Genomic DNA, 17,664 nt, shown 5'->3' with positions numbered 1-17,664 from the left:
TGTGAAACACATTTTAAAGGTACATTGTCAAATTATTTTTCATTCATTCTTGGGAGGCCAGCATTTATTGCCCATCCCTAATTGCCCTCGAGAAGGTGGTGCTGAGCTGCCTTCTTGAATCACTCAATCGATATAGCAAAGGTATGGTGAGGGAGGGAGTTTCAGGATTTTGAACCATGATGTTTCCTTAAGCTTAGTTAAGCCATGATATCTGCACAATTTCATTCTGCGTCCTGTCAAAATAAGGTCCACAGCGCAAGTATATCTATATAGAAATACCACGACTGAAAACATGACAAAACAAAATGCTTTTAACATCCATTTCTCACATATTGGAGCACACCTATCAAATGTTAATATATATATTTCTTCACTCCTTCTAAAACCACAAGCTTTGCTGTTGGGAAACTGAAGATGCAATTGCTCCTGGTACCCCGACTCCTGGTAACCACCACCTGCAGTATCTGCCCTCACCCCCAGTACCCACCACCCCATTCCTGTCACTCTGCCGGTATCCGCATCAAGTATTGGCTCCTCTGACTATCCTCCCCACTAAGAAGTTTAACAACACCAGGTTAAAGTCCAACAGGTTTATTTGGTAGCAAAAGCCACACAAGCTTTCGGAGCTGCAAGCCCCTTCTTCAGGTGAGTGGGAATTCTGTTCACAAACAGGGCATATAAAGACACATGAATAATGGTTGGAATGCGAATACTTACAACTAATCAAGTCTTTAAGAAACAAAACAATGTGAGTGGAGAGAGCATCAAGACAGGCTAAAAAGGTGTGTATTGTCTCCAGACATCTTTTTAGCCTGTCTTGATGCTCTCTCCACTCACATTGTTTTGTTTCTTAAAGACTTGATTAGTTGTAAGTATTCGCATTCCAACCATTATTCATGTAAATTGAGTTTGTGTCTTTATATGCCCTGTTTGTGAACAGAATTCCCACTCACCTGAAGAAGGGGCTTGCAGCTCCGAAAGCTTGTGTGGCTTTTGCTACCAAATAAACCTGTTGGACTTTAACCTGGTGTTGTTAAACTTCTTACTGTGTTTACCCCAGTCCAACGCCGGCATCTCCACATCATATCCTCCCCACTACCAGGACCCCCATTATCTGCTGCTCTCGCCTGTATATGACCCTCAGGTATCCAGCCTGCTAGGTATCTGACTTCCAGGTACCAAAACCCTGGTATCCACCGCACCAGGAATCAGCTGTCACGTCTGCCTTCAAGAACCCAAACTCCATTACCCCCCCCCCCCCCCCCCCCTGTTATCCACCCTCTCAGAACCTGGACTCCCTGCATTCCCCCCCCACCCCTCAGATACCATTTAGAATGCATACCCACCCATGGATATCTGTCCCCAAGGTATCCAGATCACCGATATCCACCATCCCAGCTTTGTCTCCATCGCTAGTACCCAAACTGCATTATCTGACCCCGCCCCCCTGCCCCGCCATTCCTTCATCACCACCTTTTACTTTCCAGATAGCTGCAGCTCCTGCAATGGGTATACAAAGCCCCCCCGCCCCAGCCCCCTTGGGAACCTGTAGACCCTCATCCCCCTCCAGGTATCCGCAGTCAATCCTTCACCTGCGGCCATCCATCCACAGCCCCTCTTCACCCAGGTATCCGCAGCCCCCTCCCCCCCGTATCCGCAGCCCCCTCCCCCCCCATATCCGCAGCCCCCTCCCCCCGTATCCGCAGCCTCCTCCTCCCCCGTATCCGCAGCCCCCTCCTCCCCTCCCCCCCATATCCGCAGCCCCCTCCTCCCCCCCGTATCCGCAGCCCCCTCCTCCACTCCCCCCCCGTATCTGCAGCCCCCTCCTCCACTCCCCCCCCCGTATCCGCAGCCCCCTCCTCCACTCCCCCCCGTATCCGCAGCCCCCTCCTCCACTCCCCCCCCCGTATCCGCAGCCCCCTCCTCCCCCCCGTATCCGCAGCCCCCTCCTCCCCCCCGTATCCGCAGCCCCCTCCTCCCCCCCCGTATCCGCAGCCCCCTCCTCCCCCGTATCCGCAGCCCCCTCCTCCCCCCCCCCCCGTATCCGCAGCCCCCTCCTCCCCCCCGTATCCGCAGCCCCCTCCTCCCCCCTCCCCCCCTCCGTATCCGCAGCCCCCTCCTCCCCCCCCGTATCCGCAGCCCCCTCCTCCTCCCCCCGTATCCGCAGCCCCCTCCTCCCCCCCCCGTATCCGCAGCCCCCTCCTCCCCCCCGTATCCGCAGCCCCCTCCTCCCCCCCGTATCCGCAGCCCCCTCCTCCACTCCCCCCCCGTATCCGCAGCCCCCTCCTCCCCCCCCGTATCCGCAGCCCCCTCCTCCCCCCCCGTATCCGCAGCCCCCTCCTCCCCCCCGTATCCGCAGCCCCCTCCTCCCCCCCCGTATCCGCAGCCCCCTCCTCCCCCCCCCGTATCCGCAGCCCCCTCCTCCCCCCCCCGTATCCGCAGCCCCCTCCTCCCCCCCCCGTATCCGCAGCCCCCTCCTCCCCCCCCCGTATCCGCAGCCCCCTCCTCCCCCCCGTATCCGCAGCCCCCTCCTCCCCCCCCGTATCCGCAGCCCCCTCCTCCCCCCCCCGTATCCGCAGCCCCCTCCTCCCCCCCCGTATCCGCAGCCCCCTCCTCCCCCCCCCGTATCCGCAGCCCCCTCCTCCCCCCCCCGTATCCGCAGCCCCCTCCTCCCCCCCCCGTATCCGCAGCCCCCTCCTCCCCCCCCCGTATCCGCAGCCCCCTCCTCCCCCCCCCGTATCCGCAGCCCCCTCCTCCCCCCCCCGTATCCGCAGCCTCCTCCTCCCCCCCCGGTTCTGGTCTCCCTGGCAGAGTGGGCTCTCTCTCCCCGGGTTGAGGGTCTGTGTGTGTGTGTGTGTCTCTGGGTGTCGGTGTCTGTGTCTCACCAACACGCCTCTCTCCGCATCGCTCGCCGCCGCCATCCCGCTGACTGAAGGGCGAGAGCACCACTTCCGGTGTCCGCCGCAAAACCACTCCACCTCTTCCGGCTGTGCCCCGCTCTAAGCGCCACCCCCCGCCCCCGCCCCTGCGGAAACCCGGTCCTCGGCGCTGCCCCTCCGCCTCCCGGTGCGGGCCCTGGGGGATGGGCAGACAACCCGGCTATTGCCCCTCTGTCCCCCAGCAGCGTCCCGGCCCAGAGAGCACGGCTCCCAGCCCAACAGCTGCTCACTGCTGGGGCAGGAGGCAGGGATTGAGGGAGGCAATTGGATCCTAAACACAATCCCAACAGAGACCACTCAGCCCATCGAGTCTGTACTGACCCTAACAGACCATCCCAGCCAGGCCTCTCCCCAGAGCCCCCCCCCCCCACATTTATCCTGCTAACCTCCCACACCACACATTTACCCTGCTAACCCACCCTCACCTTCCCAACGCATCTTTGAACACTAAGGAACAATTTAGCATGGCCAATCCACCCAACCTGCACATCTTTGGACTGCGGGAGGAAACTGTAACAAACGCCATATACATTCAATGTGATACAGCCCAAAGAGTTCTCTACAATTCCCCTCCGCTCGGTGCACTATGGCTGAAAGGTCTTAGGCAGCCACCTGCTCAAGTTAAATAGCATTGCACTCTTTGTAATGATCATGTTGAAAGGTCTCTGATATTTCTTCAGCATTCCAACAGTACAACATGATCGATATACACATGATTATCATTGCTCTTTCTGCAATAGTCAGTTTGTGATGTTCTTCCAAATATTTTATAAAGTCTATTCTTGCAGCATTCCTATCTACTGAGCCATAAACTCCCAAGTTCAAGTTGTACCCCAAGACATGATGATCTTGGTGGGCAAATGGCCTCCTTCTCTAACATTTCTATGGCTCTACAATGGAGTATCAACTTGCACGTCTTTCCCACCTACACCAATGGCAGGTAGTAAGATCAGAAAGATTCCTGTGCAGCCATGTGATAGACATTGAAGTCTCTACCCTTACAAAGCACCATGCTGGCACAGCAGCATAAACTAGAAAACAAAACATCAAGCATTTGAACATAAACGTAATATATAAAAGCCAAAATAAAATGATGGCAATTTGCATAGTGTAATCGGGATTCTTAATGCTCCGACTGCAGCTTAATGCAATCATAGGCTGTCACATCTTTCACTGCTTAACTCAAAGATGGGAGTACTATTGAAGTCATTGAATTATCTATACCCAAAATATAAAGTCACAGTGATACAAAGACAAAAATCACAAATGCACCAGAAAGCTTAAGGTAGTGCCCGACCATTTATTAAGCCCAAAGATGTGCGGGTTAGGTGGATTGTCTATGCTAAATTGCCCCTTGGTATCAGGAGGGCTAGCTAGGGTAAATGCATGTTGTAATGGGGATAAGGCCTGGGTAGGATTGTGGTCGGTGCAGACTTGATGAACCAAATGGCCTCTTCTGCACTTTTCTATGAAATGATAAAACCTGACAAATGGAAAATAAGTCATTTGTGTCAAGAGAAAAATCAAAGAATGCAGCAGAATTAAAGTAGAAATGTAATATAGCCCAGTATGTGAAGAAAGTTGTATGCTGCAGTTCAGAAGTATATTGCAACAGCTGTGTACCTTCATGTTCTTATCAAATCTGGGGCTAGAGCTTTACTGCACAGAATTTAAGACCACACTTATCAAGATAAGTACTGCACTAAATCATGCATGACGTTTCACCTTGAACTATTCTGAAAACAAGAAAATTTATCCGATGAGTTTACTCGTAAACAACTGCCAGCAAAGTGCTATGAAAATTGAAATGTGTGTGCACACTACAGGTTTTTTTTTTTGCAGAGAAATGAGTCGCACACGGACTGTTAACACCAGGTTTTTTTTAATATAAATAATGAAGCCTGGATCTGGTTAAATGCATTTGTCTAACCTTAACTTCCTCAAATCTTATCTTAAAGTTTATTTATTAGTCACAAGTAGACTTACATTTATACTGCATGTGAAAATCCCCTAATCGCCATACTCCAACACCTGTTCTGGTACACCGAGGGAGAATTTAGCACGGCCATTGCACCTAACCAGCACGTCTTTGGACTGTGGGAGGAAACCCATGCAGACACGGGGAGAATGTGCAAACTCCACACAGTGACCCAAGCCAGGAATCGAACACGGGTCCCTGGCGCTGATAGACAGCAGTGATAACCGCTGTGCCATCCCACTGCATTATTTCTCCTCCACTTGTCAAATTTTTCAGTCTCGCAAAATAAATGCCCTGTATTTCCAGCATTCATATCCTGCCAAGTCTGTAAAGAGAAAGATTGGTACGGGGCTGACAATAAGAAAGTTCTGATAAACCCGTATAAAACACTGGTTCAGCCTCAGCTGGAATGTGTCTAATTCTCACCACCTTTCAAGATGTGAAGATATTATAGCGTGCAGTAAAAGTTTTCAGAATGGTTCCAGAAATGGGGGGACTTGTGTCATGAATAGCTTCAAAAAGCTGGGAAAAGGTTGGGATTTGATAGTTGTTCAAAATCATGAGAATGTGGTGGAAGCAGATTCAATCTGAACAGAAAAGAATTGTAGGTCTCTGAGGAAAATGGGGGGTGGGTGGCACTAGGTGTGCAGAGCCGGCCTGGACACAAGCCAAATGGTCTCTTCCTATGCTTTAACCATTCTACACTAATCAGTTTCTATTACTCATTCCCTCTCCAATCAGGCTGACACACTCTTCCCAAACCTTTGCAAGCACCATGCCTTTCCTCAATGCTTCCTCTCAGAGCACTGGTTCAAGGCAGGCAGCTCACCAAAGTCCAAATCCCTTGAATGAATGAAAAAAAGAGACTACAGCAAATCAAGAAGGTACCTCACTCAACAACTTAAGTGCAATTATGGGTAATAAAAATGCTGGCTAGCCAATGCTGTTCAGCTCATATCCCATGAACGGAATGGATAAAATTTAATTGAAACCAAAGCAGGCACAGTGGCATGGGGAGAATTGGATAGAGATACCCGTAGATTCTCATCAGGAAAATTGTCCCTCATTAAATTGGGAGGTGGGAAGCACCTGATGCAAGAATCCCATCCCTGCAACAGGATGCCAGAGAAGCTCATTAATGAGTCACTCATTGACAGGCCATGAAAACCACCTTTGCCCCTCTCTCTGACCAGCTCAATCCTGCCTCAACTGACCTAAATCCAGGGATCTGTCAAGAGATCCTTGGGCCGAGCAGCATTACTGGCAGCCCCCACTGCTGCCAGGGACGTTGCTGGCACTGGGGTACTGCTAGCCTCTGATCAACCAGCAACTGAGGCGGGGAATCTCCCAAATCCCGTGAAGGACCCACCTTGTTGGCCCATTATGTCACATTGGGTCTCCCCCATGGAAGTGATGACTCCACTAAGCTCAGTACTTGTCCCAACTGATTTGTTCTATTAGAATCACTATGCAAGAAGCTATGACGTTATTTTTATTTGCACACCAAAATAAAATGCAGAGACAATTATAAACCAATTTCCTGAACAATAACAGCATTTATTGACCAAGCTAGACTCAACTTAACACATTTAAAAAAAATATTCACTACACTTCCGAATACTCATTTGACAAACTGTATACAATTTTGTACATAACAAAATAATTGTGGATCCATAAAAATAGTAGCCAATTTCTGCAATATCGATCTTAAAATGAAATACTGTAAGCTATATAAAAATGCATTGACAGGATATTGTGCAGTTTGGATGCAACTTTAAATTCAGGCTACATTGGAGCAAGGAACGAAAGTACAATAAATTGACAGAAATACCACAGTAGTTTGTGTACACAAGTGCTCTTTACAGGAGGTTCTATCTGCAGTCAAGACCTTTGCAGAAGGTTCGCCAGTGCCAATATTACAAATTAACTGGTGTTTTTCTAGAGGGTGATATTCCAGATCTGTATTAAGTAACCTTGATACCAATCCTATCTGATAAGGTTTAACTGAACATTAACTGGTGCATATGGATGGATGGCAATACTGTGCTTTTTTTTGGTGGGGGGGCGGTGTCATGTAGCAGTGGAAGTAACATTTACAGGTAGATTTTCTTAAAAATTAGTACAACAGAACAGGCTATTTTTGTGAAACGACAGCACTGGGGATGTGCACCATTCCCTATGACAGAAACAGGCCACCCTGTGCACTGCAAGGCAATGGTTCAATAACTCCAGCAAACAAACCTTTGATGTAAAGTGAAAGCCCAGTAATGGTGTTGTGCAAGAAAATTATTCATTAATCACGTAATTAAATAAATTCTCCTTCCAAAAATTAAGTCACAACGCATAGAAAATGTAAAATGCTGTTAGTGATCGTAAGCCAACATTTTTTGATGCATCTTGAAATTAGGAATGACTTCAAAGTCCCAGATTTCTCATAGAAAAAAAAAAGTGGTTCTAGTCACAATAACCTCTAACGCAGAGATGTACAGTAGTCTCGTGACCCCCCTCAGCGTTCTGCAATAAAACGTTTAGCTTGAACGAAAGAGCTGGTATGGTGCTCCATGATGAACTGTGCCTTCATCCAGTTTCTTCTTTAAATAAAAGATATTCCAGGACGAGCAAGCCAAAAGACATCTCTTTATATATTTGGCGAGACGGGGTTAGCAACATCCACGAGACAGGTTACTGCAGGCTCGAGTTAAGCACAGTCCTTCTCGTGCACCATCCGCCTGACATTTGTGCCCAACCCGTTTATCTTGAGGGCTTCTCGAATTCAAGGAGGGTGACGAGCTCGGAAAAGGCCATCTGTACATTTTTTACGTAAAACATTTTATTTATGAATAGAACCACAGCGAAAACTTTCAAATAGATCCCATTCTCAGTGTACGCAAGGGCAGACTCTTATTTCAGAGCATGCAAGATACAGAGTTCATGCAAAGGCAAGAACCGTTTTTGAGAGCAACTGATATTTCTAAACTTTTTCACAGGCAGGAATAGAAAACTATTCCTCAATGGGCTGCTGGCAATCAGGGGGGTGCATGCATTTTAGATTAACTTTTCCAATTTTTAATGTCCCTTGTCCCACTCAGAAATCCAAGGGCCAATCCCAATCAAATTTGGCCACTCTTGAACATTGTCATTAAAAGCTGCTCAAATGGAATTCGACCCATCTTTTAGGTCCAAACGGACGGTCAGGTTAAACATCTGACCATCATGCTTTGGTGTAGCCAAAAGTGATCACATGCCTCGCAAAGTAAAGTGACCAAGGTTACATTCCACACCCACTCCATGCAACGATCGGGTGTCAGTAACGTAAAAACAATTTTTTAAAAAAAGCAACTGGAGCCACGTCCAATTTACATTCCCAAGTTTGGATCTACGTGAGCGTATCAGCAGCGCAAAGACCCACAAGGATCATGGGTCTACAGCGCAACGGACAGGTTTTGCATAACTTTTATTTTTTAAATAAAGTACGTGGGCGAATGAAACAAAAATACTTTGAACTGAGGAAGGTAAATAAATACAAATTTAAAGAAAAAACCTATAATTATAGGTTAAGTACAATCATGCACTAAATACAGAAATTGTATAAATGGTATAATGTACAGGGTGGCGCTGGGAGCAAGTTATGCACAGAAAAATAAACTTACTCGAGTCTCCCCAGCGTGTACTACTGGTTTAATACTGCAACATTCTTAAGAGGGTCCCAAAACATTTGGAATCACACAAAAAAAGTCAGTCTGATCAGAAAAATCGTGAATAACTCTGTTCAGCACTAAACATTTTCTTTTAAATCAAGGCAGCAAAAAAAAAAAGTTTTCAAAAGATACAAAGATCATCACAGGTTTTTAAAACTCCCAAGACAACCACGAGATAAATGTTAGTAGGAACTGGACTTGCTCAGGAAGCGTGCAGACTTTACAGCGCTATTTGTGGTTTATTTTTCCCCCCCTCTAGTGCAAGCCACGTGGGAAACATTAAGCAGGACACCAGTTGGGTGAAGAGATTTCATTTTGTACAGAGCAACAATACCAGACAGACATTCTGACTTATATACACAACCCACACTGGCATCACTACGGTAACCAGAGAATAAAATTCACTGCAAAAAATCACCACAGCACAGGCCCTGAAACTGTTGGTGTACCTCACTTTTCTCAGCAGTATTCAGGTGATTGCTTCATGGGTTTTGTACTTTTGTCACTGATGACTTGGTGATATAATACTGTATCCGGTGACTGGCAGTACCAGGACTGGCCTTATATCAGCGGTTACCACATCAGGAGGTACATAACAAAGCCAGCAAAACCAACTGTAAAAGGGTTAACACTAGCATCCATCTTTGTCAACAACCCATCTTTCCATACCTTCTTAAACATCATCCTAACACAATTACAACCGAAAAGAAAAGCAGCAGCTGGTCGGCACATGCTTATTTCACAGTCTCAGGAGGTGCCGCGTGCCAGTGTATTAATAAGATTTGGCTGGGTCTGGACCATTATCACTCTCAGTCGCCAAAGGAATCAACATACAATGGCCAGTGCGGCAGATTAGAGCAGTTACTGATAATGGAAACATAAAAGAAAACCCAAAGTAAATGGCCCCGAATTTAAAAGGAAACAATTAAAACATTGTTGTGGTCACTGGTTGCAGGCCAGGTATACTGCAGACATATCGTTTTCAGACTGGCCCAGCGCCTTTGCTTTCTTAAACACCTACAGGAAAATAATAAATCAGAAAAGATTGATATTAATGTCAAAATTCAAAGAAATCATACAGTGCAGAAGAGGCCCTACGAGCCTGCACCAACACGCGAGAAACATCTGATCTCCCACCTGAGCTCCATTTACCAGCACTGGGGTTAGGATTGAACAGATTATAAATTGCAAAACACTGGAAGACTAAGAGAGAGGATGGGGAAAATGGAGAGGGATCATCCTGCTTTCACAAATCCAGTTCATCAGTTCCAAAATCAAATTAATATCAGATATGAAGGCAGTAGATGCACCACAGAAAGCATCCTATCTGGATGTATCACAGCTTGGTGTGGCTCCTGCTCTGCCCAAGACCGCAAGAAACTACAAAGGGTTGTGAACGTAGCCCAGTCCATCACGCAAACCAGCCTCCCATCCACTGACACTGTCCACATTTCCCGCTGCCTTGGAAAAGCAGCCAGCATAATTAAGGACCCCACGCACCCCGGACATTCTCCCTTCCACCTTCTTCCGTCGAGAAAAAGATACAAAAGTCTGAGGTCACGCACCAACCGACTCAAGAACAGCTTCTTCCCTGCTGCCATCAGACTTTTGAATGGACCTACCTTGCATTAAGTTGATCTTTCTCTACACCCTAGCTATGACTGTAACACTACATTCTGCACTCGCTCCTTTCCTTTTCTATGAACGGTATGCTTTGTCTGTATAGCGCGCAAGAAACAATACTTTTCACTGTATGTTAATACATGTGACAATAATAAATCAAATCAAGCTAGATCGTCAAGTAGATTTACCATTACTAGATTTTATATTGCAGTATTCGCACTGCAAAGCTTTGGAACGGTAAGAGGAACATAGTTCCTAATCAGATTATTGCCAAATTATTGATACAACTAATTTAAGTCTATGCGGCCATTTCAAATATTACATTTTACAATGCTTGTAGTGGACAATACTGCCATCGTCATGGCACTAAAAGTTAATTTTTTCACCTCTCACCTTCTATGCTCAGGGCATCTCTTAACCAACAGAAAATTTAAGGTAACATTCAAAGCTATTGTGGATACATCGGTGGAGAACACCAGCCAAACCATGAATGCACTATAACACAGGTAGATTTGGGCTCTCAACTCTTCAATTACTAAAATCAGCAAGAAATCAAAAGAATGAAAAAACCTTGGGAGAACTTTTACATGAAGAGCACAATAATTTAACCTAAACTATGAACACAGAATTGACAAGCAACCAATCACGCTTCTACAACAGAATTCCTCAAATATGATGGCGCAAGTCTCACAAACATCAGGTTAAAGTCTGACAAGTTTATTTGGAATCATGAGCTTTCGGAGCGCTGCTCCTGCATCAGGTGAGTGGAGGAGTGAGAGGAATCCATTCACCTGATGAAGGGGCAGCGCTCCGAAAGCTCGTGGTTCCAAATAAACCTGCTGCACTTTAACCTGGTGTTGAGAGACTTCTTACTGTGCCCAACCTAGTCCAACGCCGGCATCTCCACATCGTGATTGAACAAAGCACTGTCTTGTGTCAGTTTAACTAGCAATGAAATAAATTTGTCATAAAACCCGAGTTAAAGTTTGAAAGATAAAGCAAAGGCGAAACTGAATAAGGAGTGTAGAAGATGAGAAATATTGAACATTTGATATGGCATTCATCGATTTCAGAATCTTTTAAATGACTTGGCAACTATTTTTAAAAACCCTGCTGTTTGACAATAATGACCTAAAATTTTAAATAATTCCTCTGTTCCAACATGTCAAAGTAGATGCATGGATTAGGCAAGCTTAAATATTTTGTTAGATATTTATTAAATGTACTGCTTCTCTAATAGACTGAGTTTTGATAGCAGGATTGAAGTAGTGCATAACATGTGACAGTTTTAACACATTACACGTGTTTTTACACGTTTAGCAAGTTTTTTTTTCCCCATGGAGGGTGGTGGGTGCCTGGAACTCGCTGCCAGGGGAGGTAGTGGACTTTTAAAGGGTGTCTTGACAAATACACGAATAGGATGGGAATAGAGGGATACGGACCCAGAAGGGTAGGGGGTTTAGTTCAGTTGGGCAGCATGGTTGGTGCAGGCTTGGAGGGCCGAAGGGCCTAGAAATCATAGAAACCCAACAGTACAGAAAGAGGCCATTCGGCCTATCGAGTCTGCACCGACCACAATCCCACCCAGGCCCTACCCCCATATCCCTACATATTTTACCCGCTAATCCCTCTCATCTTCGCATCCCAGGACACTAAGGGGCAATTTTAACATAGCCAATCAACCTAACCCACACATCTTTGGACTGGTCCTGTGATGTAATTTTCTTTGTATAAATAGGCAAACATACACACCCACAGCTTTCTAGCACTGTGATTAGGACAACAATAAGCTGTGGTAGGTCCCACTGTCGACTGAAACGACATACACCATTCCATCTGCACATTATTCCCCCAACAATCAGGAACCTCTAGGAATGCTGTTCTTCATTATGTGGCACTCTGAACAGTTCAACAGATTAGGACCGCAAACAGGTACCCCACGCCATCCCACCGATACAAGGAACTCGTCCAATATTTGTGATTTATTAGGGGCATAACATGCTCAAAACTTACTTCATTGGCCGCAGCAGCCATTGGAGTTGAATGATTGACAGAATCACCCATAGCAATGGCTAACCTGATGTCCTTCTGTATGTGTTTCAACAAGAAGTCGGGCTTGAAGTTTCCCTGTAAAATATCTGAGAGAGAGAGAATCACAAATGGAATCAGAGTTAATGGGTTTGCTGGTCATTCATCATTACATAGCTTAGAACATCAGAAAAAACATTAAACTAATTACAATTTTGGGTTGAGCAAGATTAAAGTTCTGTAGAAATCTGTAAATATTCTGGTCAGATCTTTAAAAAAATACTGGATTTTCTTTTGCAAGCAGTCACTTTCAGACTCCTCTTCATTCTTACAGCCAACCAAAAAGCTTACCTGGCTTGTGACACAGCTAAGTAATATCCCAGTACACCCAATTAAAATTCCAATTGTAGAATCCCTACAGTGCAGGAGGCCGCCATTTGGCCCACTGAGCCTGCACCACTGACAAGCCCACCCAGACCCCAATCCTTGTAACCCCACGCATTTACCCTGCTGATCCTCCTGACACCAAAGGAGAATTAAAGTTCTGTCTGGATTCCTGACACTAAGAATTCTATTCTTCAAGCATGAACAGTAACTGTGTCAATCGGAAGTCACCTTCAAGCCTGTATTGCCCTCGAGAGCAATTCAGAGGGCTTTTTTTGTGTGGAGAGTCAACCACTTTTCTGTGGATCTGGAGTCACACGTCAGCCAGACTAGGTAAAGTTGGCAGATTCCCTTGCTAAAAGGACATCAGAGAACCAGATGCGTCTTTAAGACAATCCCGCGTCTGCGTGGGTTTGCTCCGGTTTCCTCCCACTGTCCAAAGATGTGCAGGTTAGATTGATTGGCCATGCTAAATGCCCCTTAGTGTCAGGAGGATAAATAGGGTAAATGCGTGGGGTTACAGGGATTGGGCCTGGGTGGGATTGTCAGTGGTGGTAGGCTCGGTAGGCCAAGTGGCCTCCTTCTGCACTGTAGGAATTCTACAATTGGAATTTTAATTCCTGATTTTTATCTGCCATGGTGAGATTTGAACCTGGGTCCCCAGACCATTACCCTGGGTCTCTGGATTGCCAGCCCAGCTACAACACCCTGCCACTGCCACCACTCACGTGTCATGGATTGCAACTGAATCAGGCAATTAAATATATATCTCGACAGGAATCAACTGTGCACCGCACTAACGTTCCCAGCTTTCAAAGATGTTTATCAAACAAACAGTTTTTTGCACAACGTGGAGTCTGCACGGGTTTCCTCCGGGTGCTCCGGTTTCCTCCCACAGTCCAAAGATGTGCGGGTTAGGTTGATTGGCCATGCTAAATTGACCCTAGTTTCAGGGGATTAGCAGGGTAAATATATGGGGATAGGGTGGGATTGTGGTCAGTGCAGGCTCAATGGGCCAAATAGCCTCCTTCCGTACTGTAGGGATTCTATGAACTTATGGCATCCCTGGATACTGCACCAAAGGACATTTGAAGCAAGTTTGAAATAACTTTGCAAAATGGCCCTGAACAATATAACTACAGAAAGCAAAGAATATACCCATCATCAATGATGCAGGTCCTCAAATACTACAGATCCTAAAAAATTAATGCCCAGTATCAAATGTTATGTTGCTTACAAATGGATCCACGTTTAAACTAATCCCCAATGTGCTTCCATTGGCAGTATTTGCATTTGGATGGCTAACTGGAAATTAATCTGTTTCTATGAATCTAGGATTAATTAACTAAATTCAGGCAATCAGCATCCTCGGCATCAACCAATTCCACTCAAAAGAAATTAGAAAGAAAGTTAGTTACTTTGGCACTTCTGGTCCAGAAAAGCACTTGCCAAAGGTCCCTGACTCAGGATGTAAAGCAGCACTTCTTGGGACTGGCTGGCTATCTTAGCCAACGTGAATCCTTCCGCAACAGAAGCCATGAAACTGCCCAGGATCATATTTACAATCAGCATCATCTTCGACGCATTACCCACCTCACCTGGAAAGGAAACAATAATGTAAGCAGGCCCATATAGTGCTCCACTTAGTCCGGAAAGCAGAAAGTGCACATCGAATTAACTTCACACATGCTCAGACTTGTGAGATGGCCTCACACCCTCGGTTATACAACGTAAACACAAAATGTGGAAATACTCCTGTCTGGCAGCATCTGCGGAGAGAGGGACAGAGTTCACATTTCAGGTTTATGACCCTTGGGCAAAGCTCATCAAGCTGAAACTTGAACCCCCGTTTCCCACCTCACCGGTGCTGCCAGATCAGCTTTTATTTAAGATTTTTCTTTCAATTAGACAGATTAGTTCTGCAAATTAAGCACTGGAAGGATGGGATGTCTCCTCATTAGGGATCTCATAAAAGGATCAAATCTAATCGCTCTTCAGGTCGATTTTTTAAAAAAGCACAGGTTATTATTTAGCAGTGTAGGGAATACATTAGCAAGCTTGAAAAAGGGGAGGATACAGTCAGAATGCTTTGTTGATCAGGTTGTTTCATGTGTGCAAGTCACCTCCTCTCTGGGGAGAGAGTCACGCTCAGTTGCTTTTAGGCTGTTCCATTAGTTAGCTTAGCAGCATATACAGTATAAAAAATTTACACAGCAATAATAAAAAGGGATCCATTTGAACAGAGTTTTGAAGTGGTAGAATTCATGTTTTGGAGGGGCGGCACGATAGCACAGTGGTTAGCGCTGCTGCCTCAGCGCCAGGGACCCGGTTCGATTCCTGGCTTGGGTCACCGCCTGGGTGTAGTTTGCACGTTCTCCCCGTGTCTGTGTGGGTTTCCTCCGGGTGCTCCGGTTTCCTCCCATAGTCCAAAGATGTTTGACTTGATTTATTAGTGTCACATGTATTAACATGTGCGGGCGGCACGGTAGCACAGTGGTTAGCACTGTTGCTTCACAGCTCCAGGGACCTGGTTTGATTCCCAGCTTGGGTCACTGTCTGTGTGGAATTTACACATTCTCCTCGTGTCTGCGTGGGTTTCCTCCGGGTGCTCCGGTTTCTTCCCACAGTCCAAAGATGTTTGATTTGATTTATTGTCACATGTATTAACATAGTGAAAAGTATTGTTTCTTCCTCGCTATGCAGACAAAACATACCGTTCGTAGAGAAGGAAAGGAGAGAGTGCAGAATGTAGTGTTACAGTCATAGCTAGGGTGTAGAGAAAGATCAACTTAATGCGTGGTAGGTCCATTCAAAAGTCTGACGGCAACAGGGAAGAAGCTGTTCTTGAGTCGGTTGGTGACCTCAGACTTTTGTATCTTTTTCCCGATGGAAGAAGGTGGAAGAGAGAATGTCCGGGGTGCATGCGGTCCTTAATTATGCTGGCTGCTTTGCCTAGGCAGCGGGAAGTGTAGACAGAGTCAGTGGATGGGAGGCTGGTTTGTGCGATGGATTGGGCTACATTCATGACCTTTTGTGCAGGTTAGGTGGATTAGTCATGCTAAATTGTCCCTTAAGAGTCCCAGGATTTGTAGGTCAGCGGGATTAGCGGGGCAAATATGTAGGGTTATAGGAAAGGCCTGGGTGGTATCCTGTCTGAAAGTCAGTGCAGACTCGATGGGCCGAATGGCTCTTTCTGCACTGTAGGGATTCTATGATGTTTAATTTTAATCACAAAGTACGATTTGGCCTTTCCTCCCGAAATAACACTTTGAGACATTGAGTTTTCCAGCACAGTAAACAAATCTATCAAGACAATTCATATATAGGGAGAGAAAGGGTTTGGAGGATTCTGTAAACGCAAACCTACCCAAATAGAAAGACTTTTTCCCCATGGCCTGAAAACAGCTGCTACAATCATCAAATAATGCCTCATCTCCAGCAGCAAGGATCACCAGCATTCCATTTTCCGACAGTTGCCGATTCCCAGAGACTGGTGCTTCGAGAAAGCGCCCCCCCCTGGAAGTGATCACCTATGCAACGGAGTAACAATTACAGATCAGTCCCGGCTACTGGCTGTGGAGTTTGTAAAGAGAGCGGCCCAGGTAAAGTCCGCCAACCTCAAGATCTTAACGAAGCGTCATACACAACACTGGAATCAGAAAACTGGCCCATGGCACCAAGCGGGGCACAAGTTGGAATGTTAGATCGGGTCAGGAAAGCTTTGAAACCATCACCAATGAGGTCCAAGGTGACCCAAGAGATTTTTAAAACAACAGGGAGTGGCACGGTGACACAGTGGTTAGCAGTGCTGCCTCACAGTGCCAGGGTTCGATTCCCGGCTTGGGTCACTATCTGTGCGGAGTCTGCATGTTCTCCCCGTGTCTGCGTGGATTTCCTCCGGGTGCGCCGGTTTCCTCCCACAGTCTGAAAGACATGCTGGTAGGGTGCATTGACCATGCTAAATTCACCCTCCGTGTACCCGAACAGGAGCCAGAGTGTGGCGGCTAGGGGATTTTCACAGTAACTTCATTGCAGTGGGCACAGTAAAAAGTCTCAACACCAAGGCTAAAGTCCAACAGATTTATTTGGTATCACGAGCTTTCGGAGCATGGCTCCTTCATCAGGTGAGAGCAGCGCTCCAAAAGCTAGTGACACCAAATAAACCTGTTGGACTTTAGCCTGACGTTGAGCGACTTCTTACTGTGCCCACCCCAGTCCAACACCAGCATCTCCACATTATGGCCTTCATTGCAGTGTTAAGGCAAGCTTATTTGTGACTAATAAATAAACTTTAAAAGCACTCAATTCTTTCAGAAACACTTCCATTTTGTGCCAAGAAAATCCCTGGTGTAGTCACCCACCGCTTGCCAATCATACACACTAAAATTAATTAAATCCATGGTTAAAAACTCAATGTATCTATCCTAACATTGCACAGAATCTTCCACATTTTTGCATCTTAAAAGGACTCGGCTCTGCATCCTGTCAATCCTGGGTTTTTTTTGGCCAAGCCCACACTGTGCACTGTTGAAGGGGAGTGATTGGTAATGATCAGGATTGGCCATTGTAGTTAATGTTTAGCCTCCCGATCGCAGGGAGATTGAGGCCTTTTGTCCCACTTGCACTGCTGCATCAACTGAGCTCAGCTAATTCAGCACACTTCAGGACCAAACCTTGAACATTCTCCATTGCAATGGCTCAGTATCACACTTTGATGACATTTGCCCATCGAGCTATTGGGAAAGCCAAACTCTACGTTTTCTATACAATGATTTGTCACAAGAAATTGACCGGACACTAGTGAAAAAGAAACATTCAGACCAGACTGGAAGGAAGGAACAGGAGCACAAGGCTTGTGTGAGAAAACAGAAAGGCAAACATTTCAGGAGTGGCCATAGAACACGGAAATAAAAGCTTGGTGCTAACAGTGAAATAAGTAGGAAGACCTTTAGCCAGAGGGCACAACCTCAGGTTGAAGGGACGATCCTTTAAAACAGAGATGAGGAGGAATTTC

At 46.2% G+C, this 17,664-nt stretch overlaps 2 protein-coding genes across 6 annotated transcripts in view; both read right to left on the bottom strand.

Moving 5' to 3' along the window:
• rogdi (rogdi atypical leucine zipper) overlaps positions 1-2,955 on the bottom strand; it is a 37,656-nt gene extending 34,701 nt beyond the window's left edge. For all 3 annotated transcript variants that reach the window (XM_078240802.1, XM_078240804.1, XM_078240803.1), the window contains exon 1: positions 2,886-2,955. In XM_078240802.1, the coding sequence (XP_078096928.1) occupies positions 2,886-2,921 (36 nt within the window). In that variant the 5' untranslated portion in view covers positions 2,922-2,955. The remainder of the gene's footprint in view (positions 1-2,885) is intronic.
• A 3,436-nt stretch (positions 2,956-6,391) lies between these two features.
• glyr1 (glyoxylate reductase 1 homolog (Arabidopsis)) overlaps positions 6,392-17,664 on the bottom strand; it is a 42,824-nt gene continuing 31,551 nt past the window's right edge. For 2 of the 3 annotated variants that reach the window (XM_078240799.1, XM_078240801.1), the window contains 4 exons: positions 16,018-16,180; positions 14,069-14,248; positions 12,252-12,376; positions 6,445-9,632 (listed from right to left, as the gene is read on the bottom strand). In XM_078240799.1, the coding sequence (XP_078096925.1) occupies positions 9,558-9,632; positions 12,252-12,376; positions 14,069-14,248; positions 16,018-16,180 (543 nt within the window). In that variant the 3' untranslated portion in view covers positions 6,445-9,557. Of the gene's footprint in view, positions 9,633-12,251; positions 12,377-14,068; positions 14,249-16,017; positions 16,181-17,664 lie in introns of all 3 variants that reach the window. The other variant, XM_078240800.1, reaches the window with a different exon arrangement.

This window comes from Mustelus asterias, chromosome 23 (genome assembly GCF_964213995.1).
Source record: "Mustelus asterias chromosome 23, sMusAst1.hap1.1, whole genome shotgun sequence".
In the NCBI taxonomy this organism is placed as follows: Eukaryota; Metazoa; Chordata; class Chondrichthyes; order Carcharhiniformes; family Triakidae; genus Mustelus; species Mustelus asterias.
Note: the sequence above shows the minus strand (reverse complement) of the source record. Positions and strands in the feature narration are given on the sequence as shown.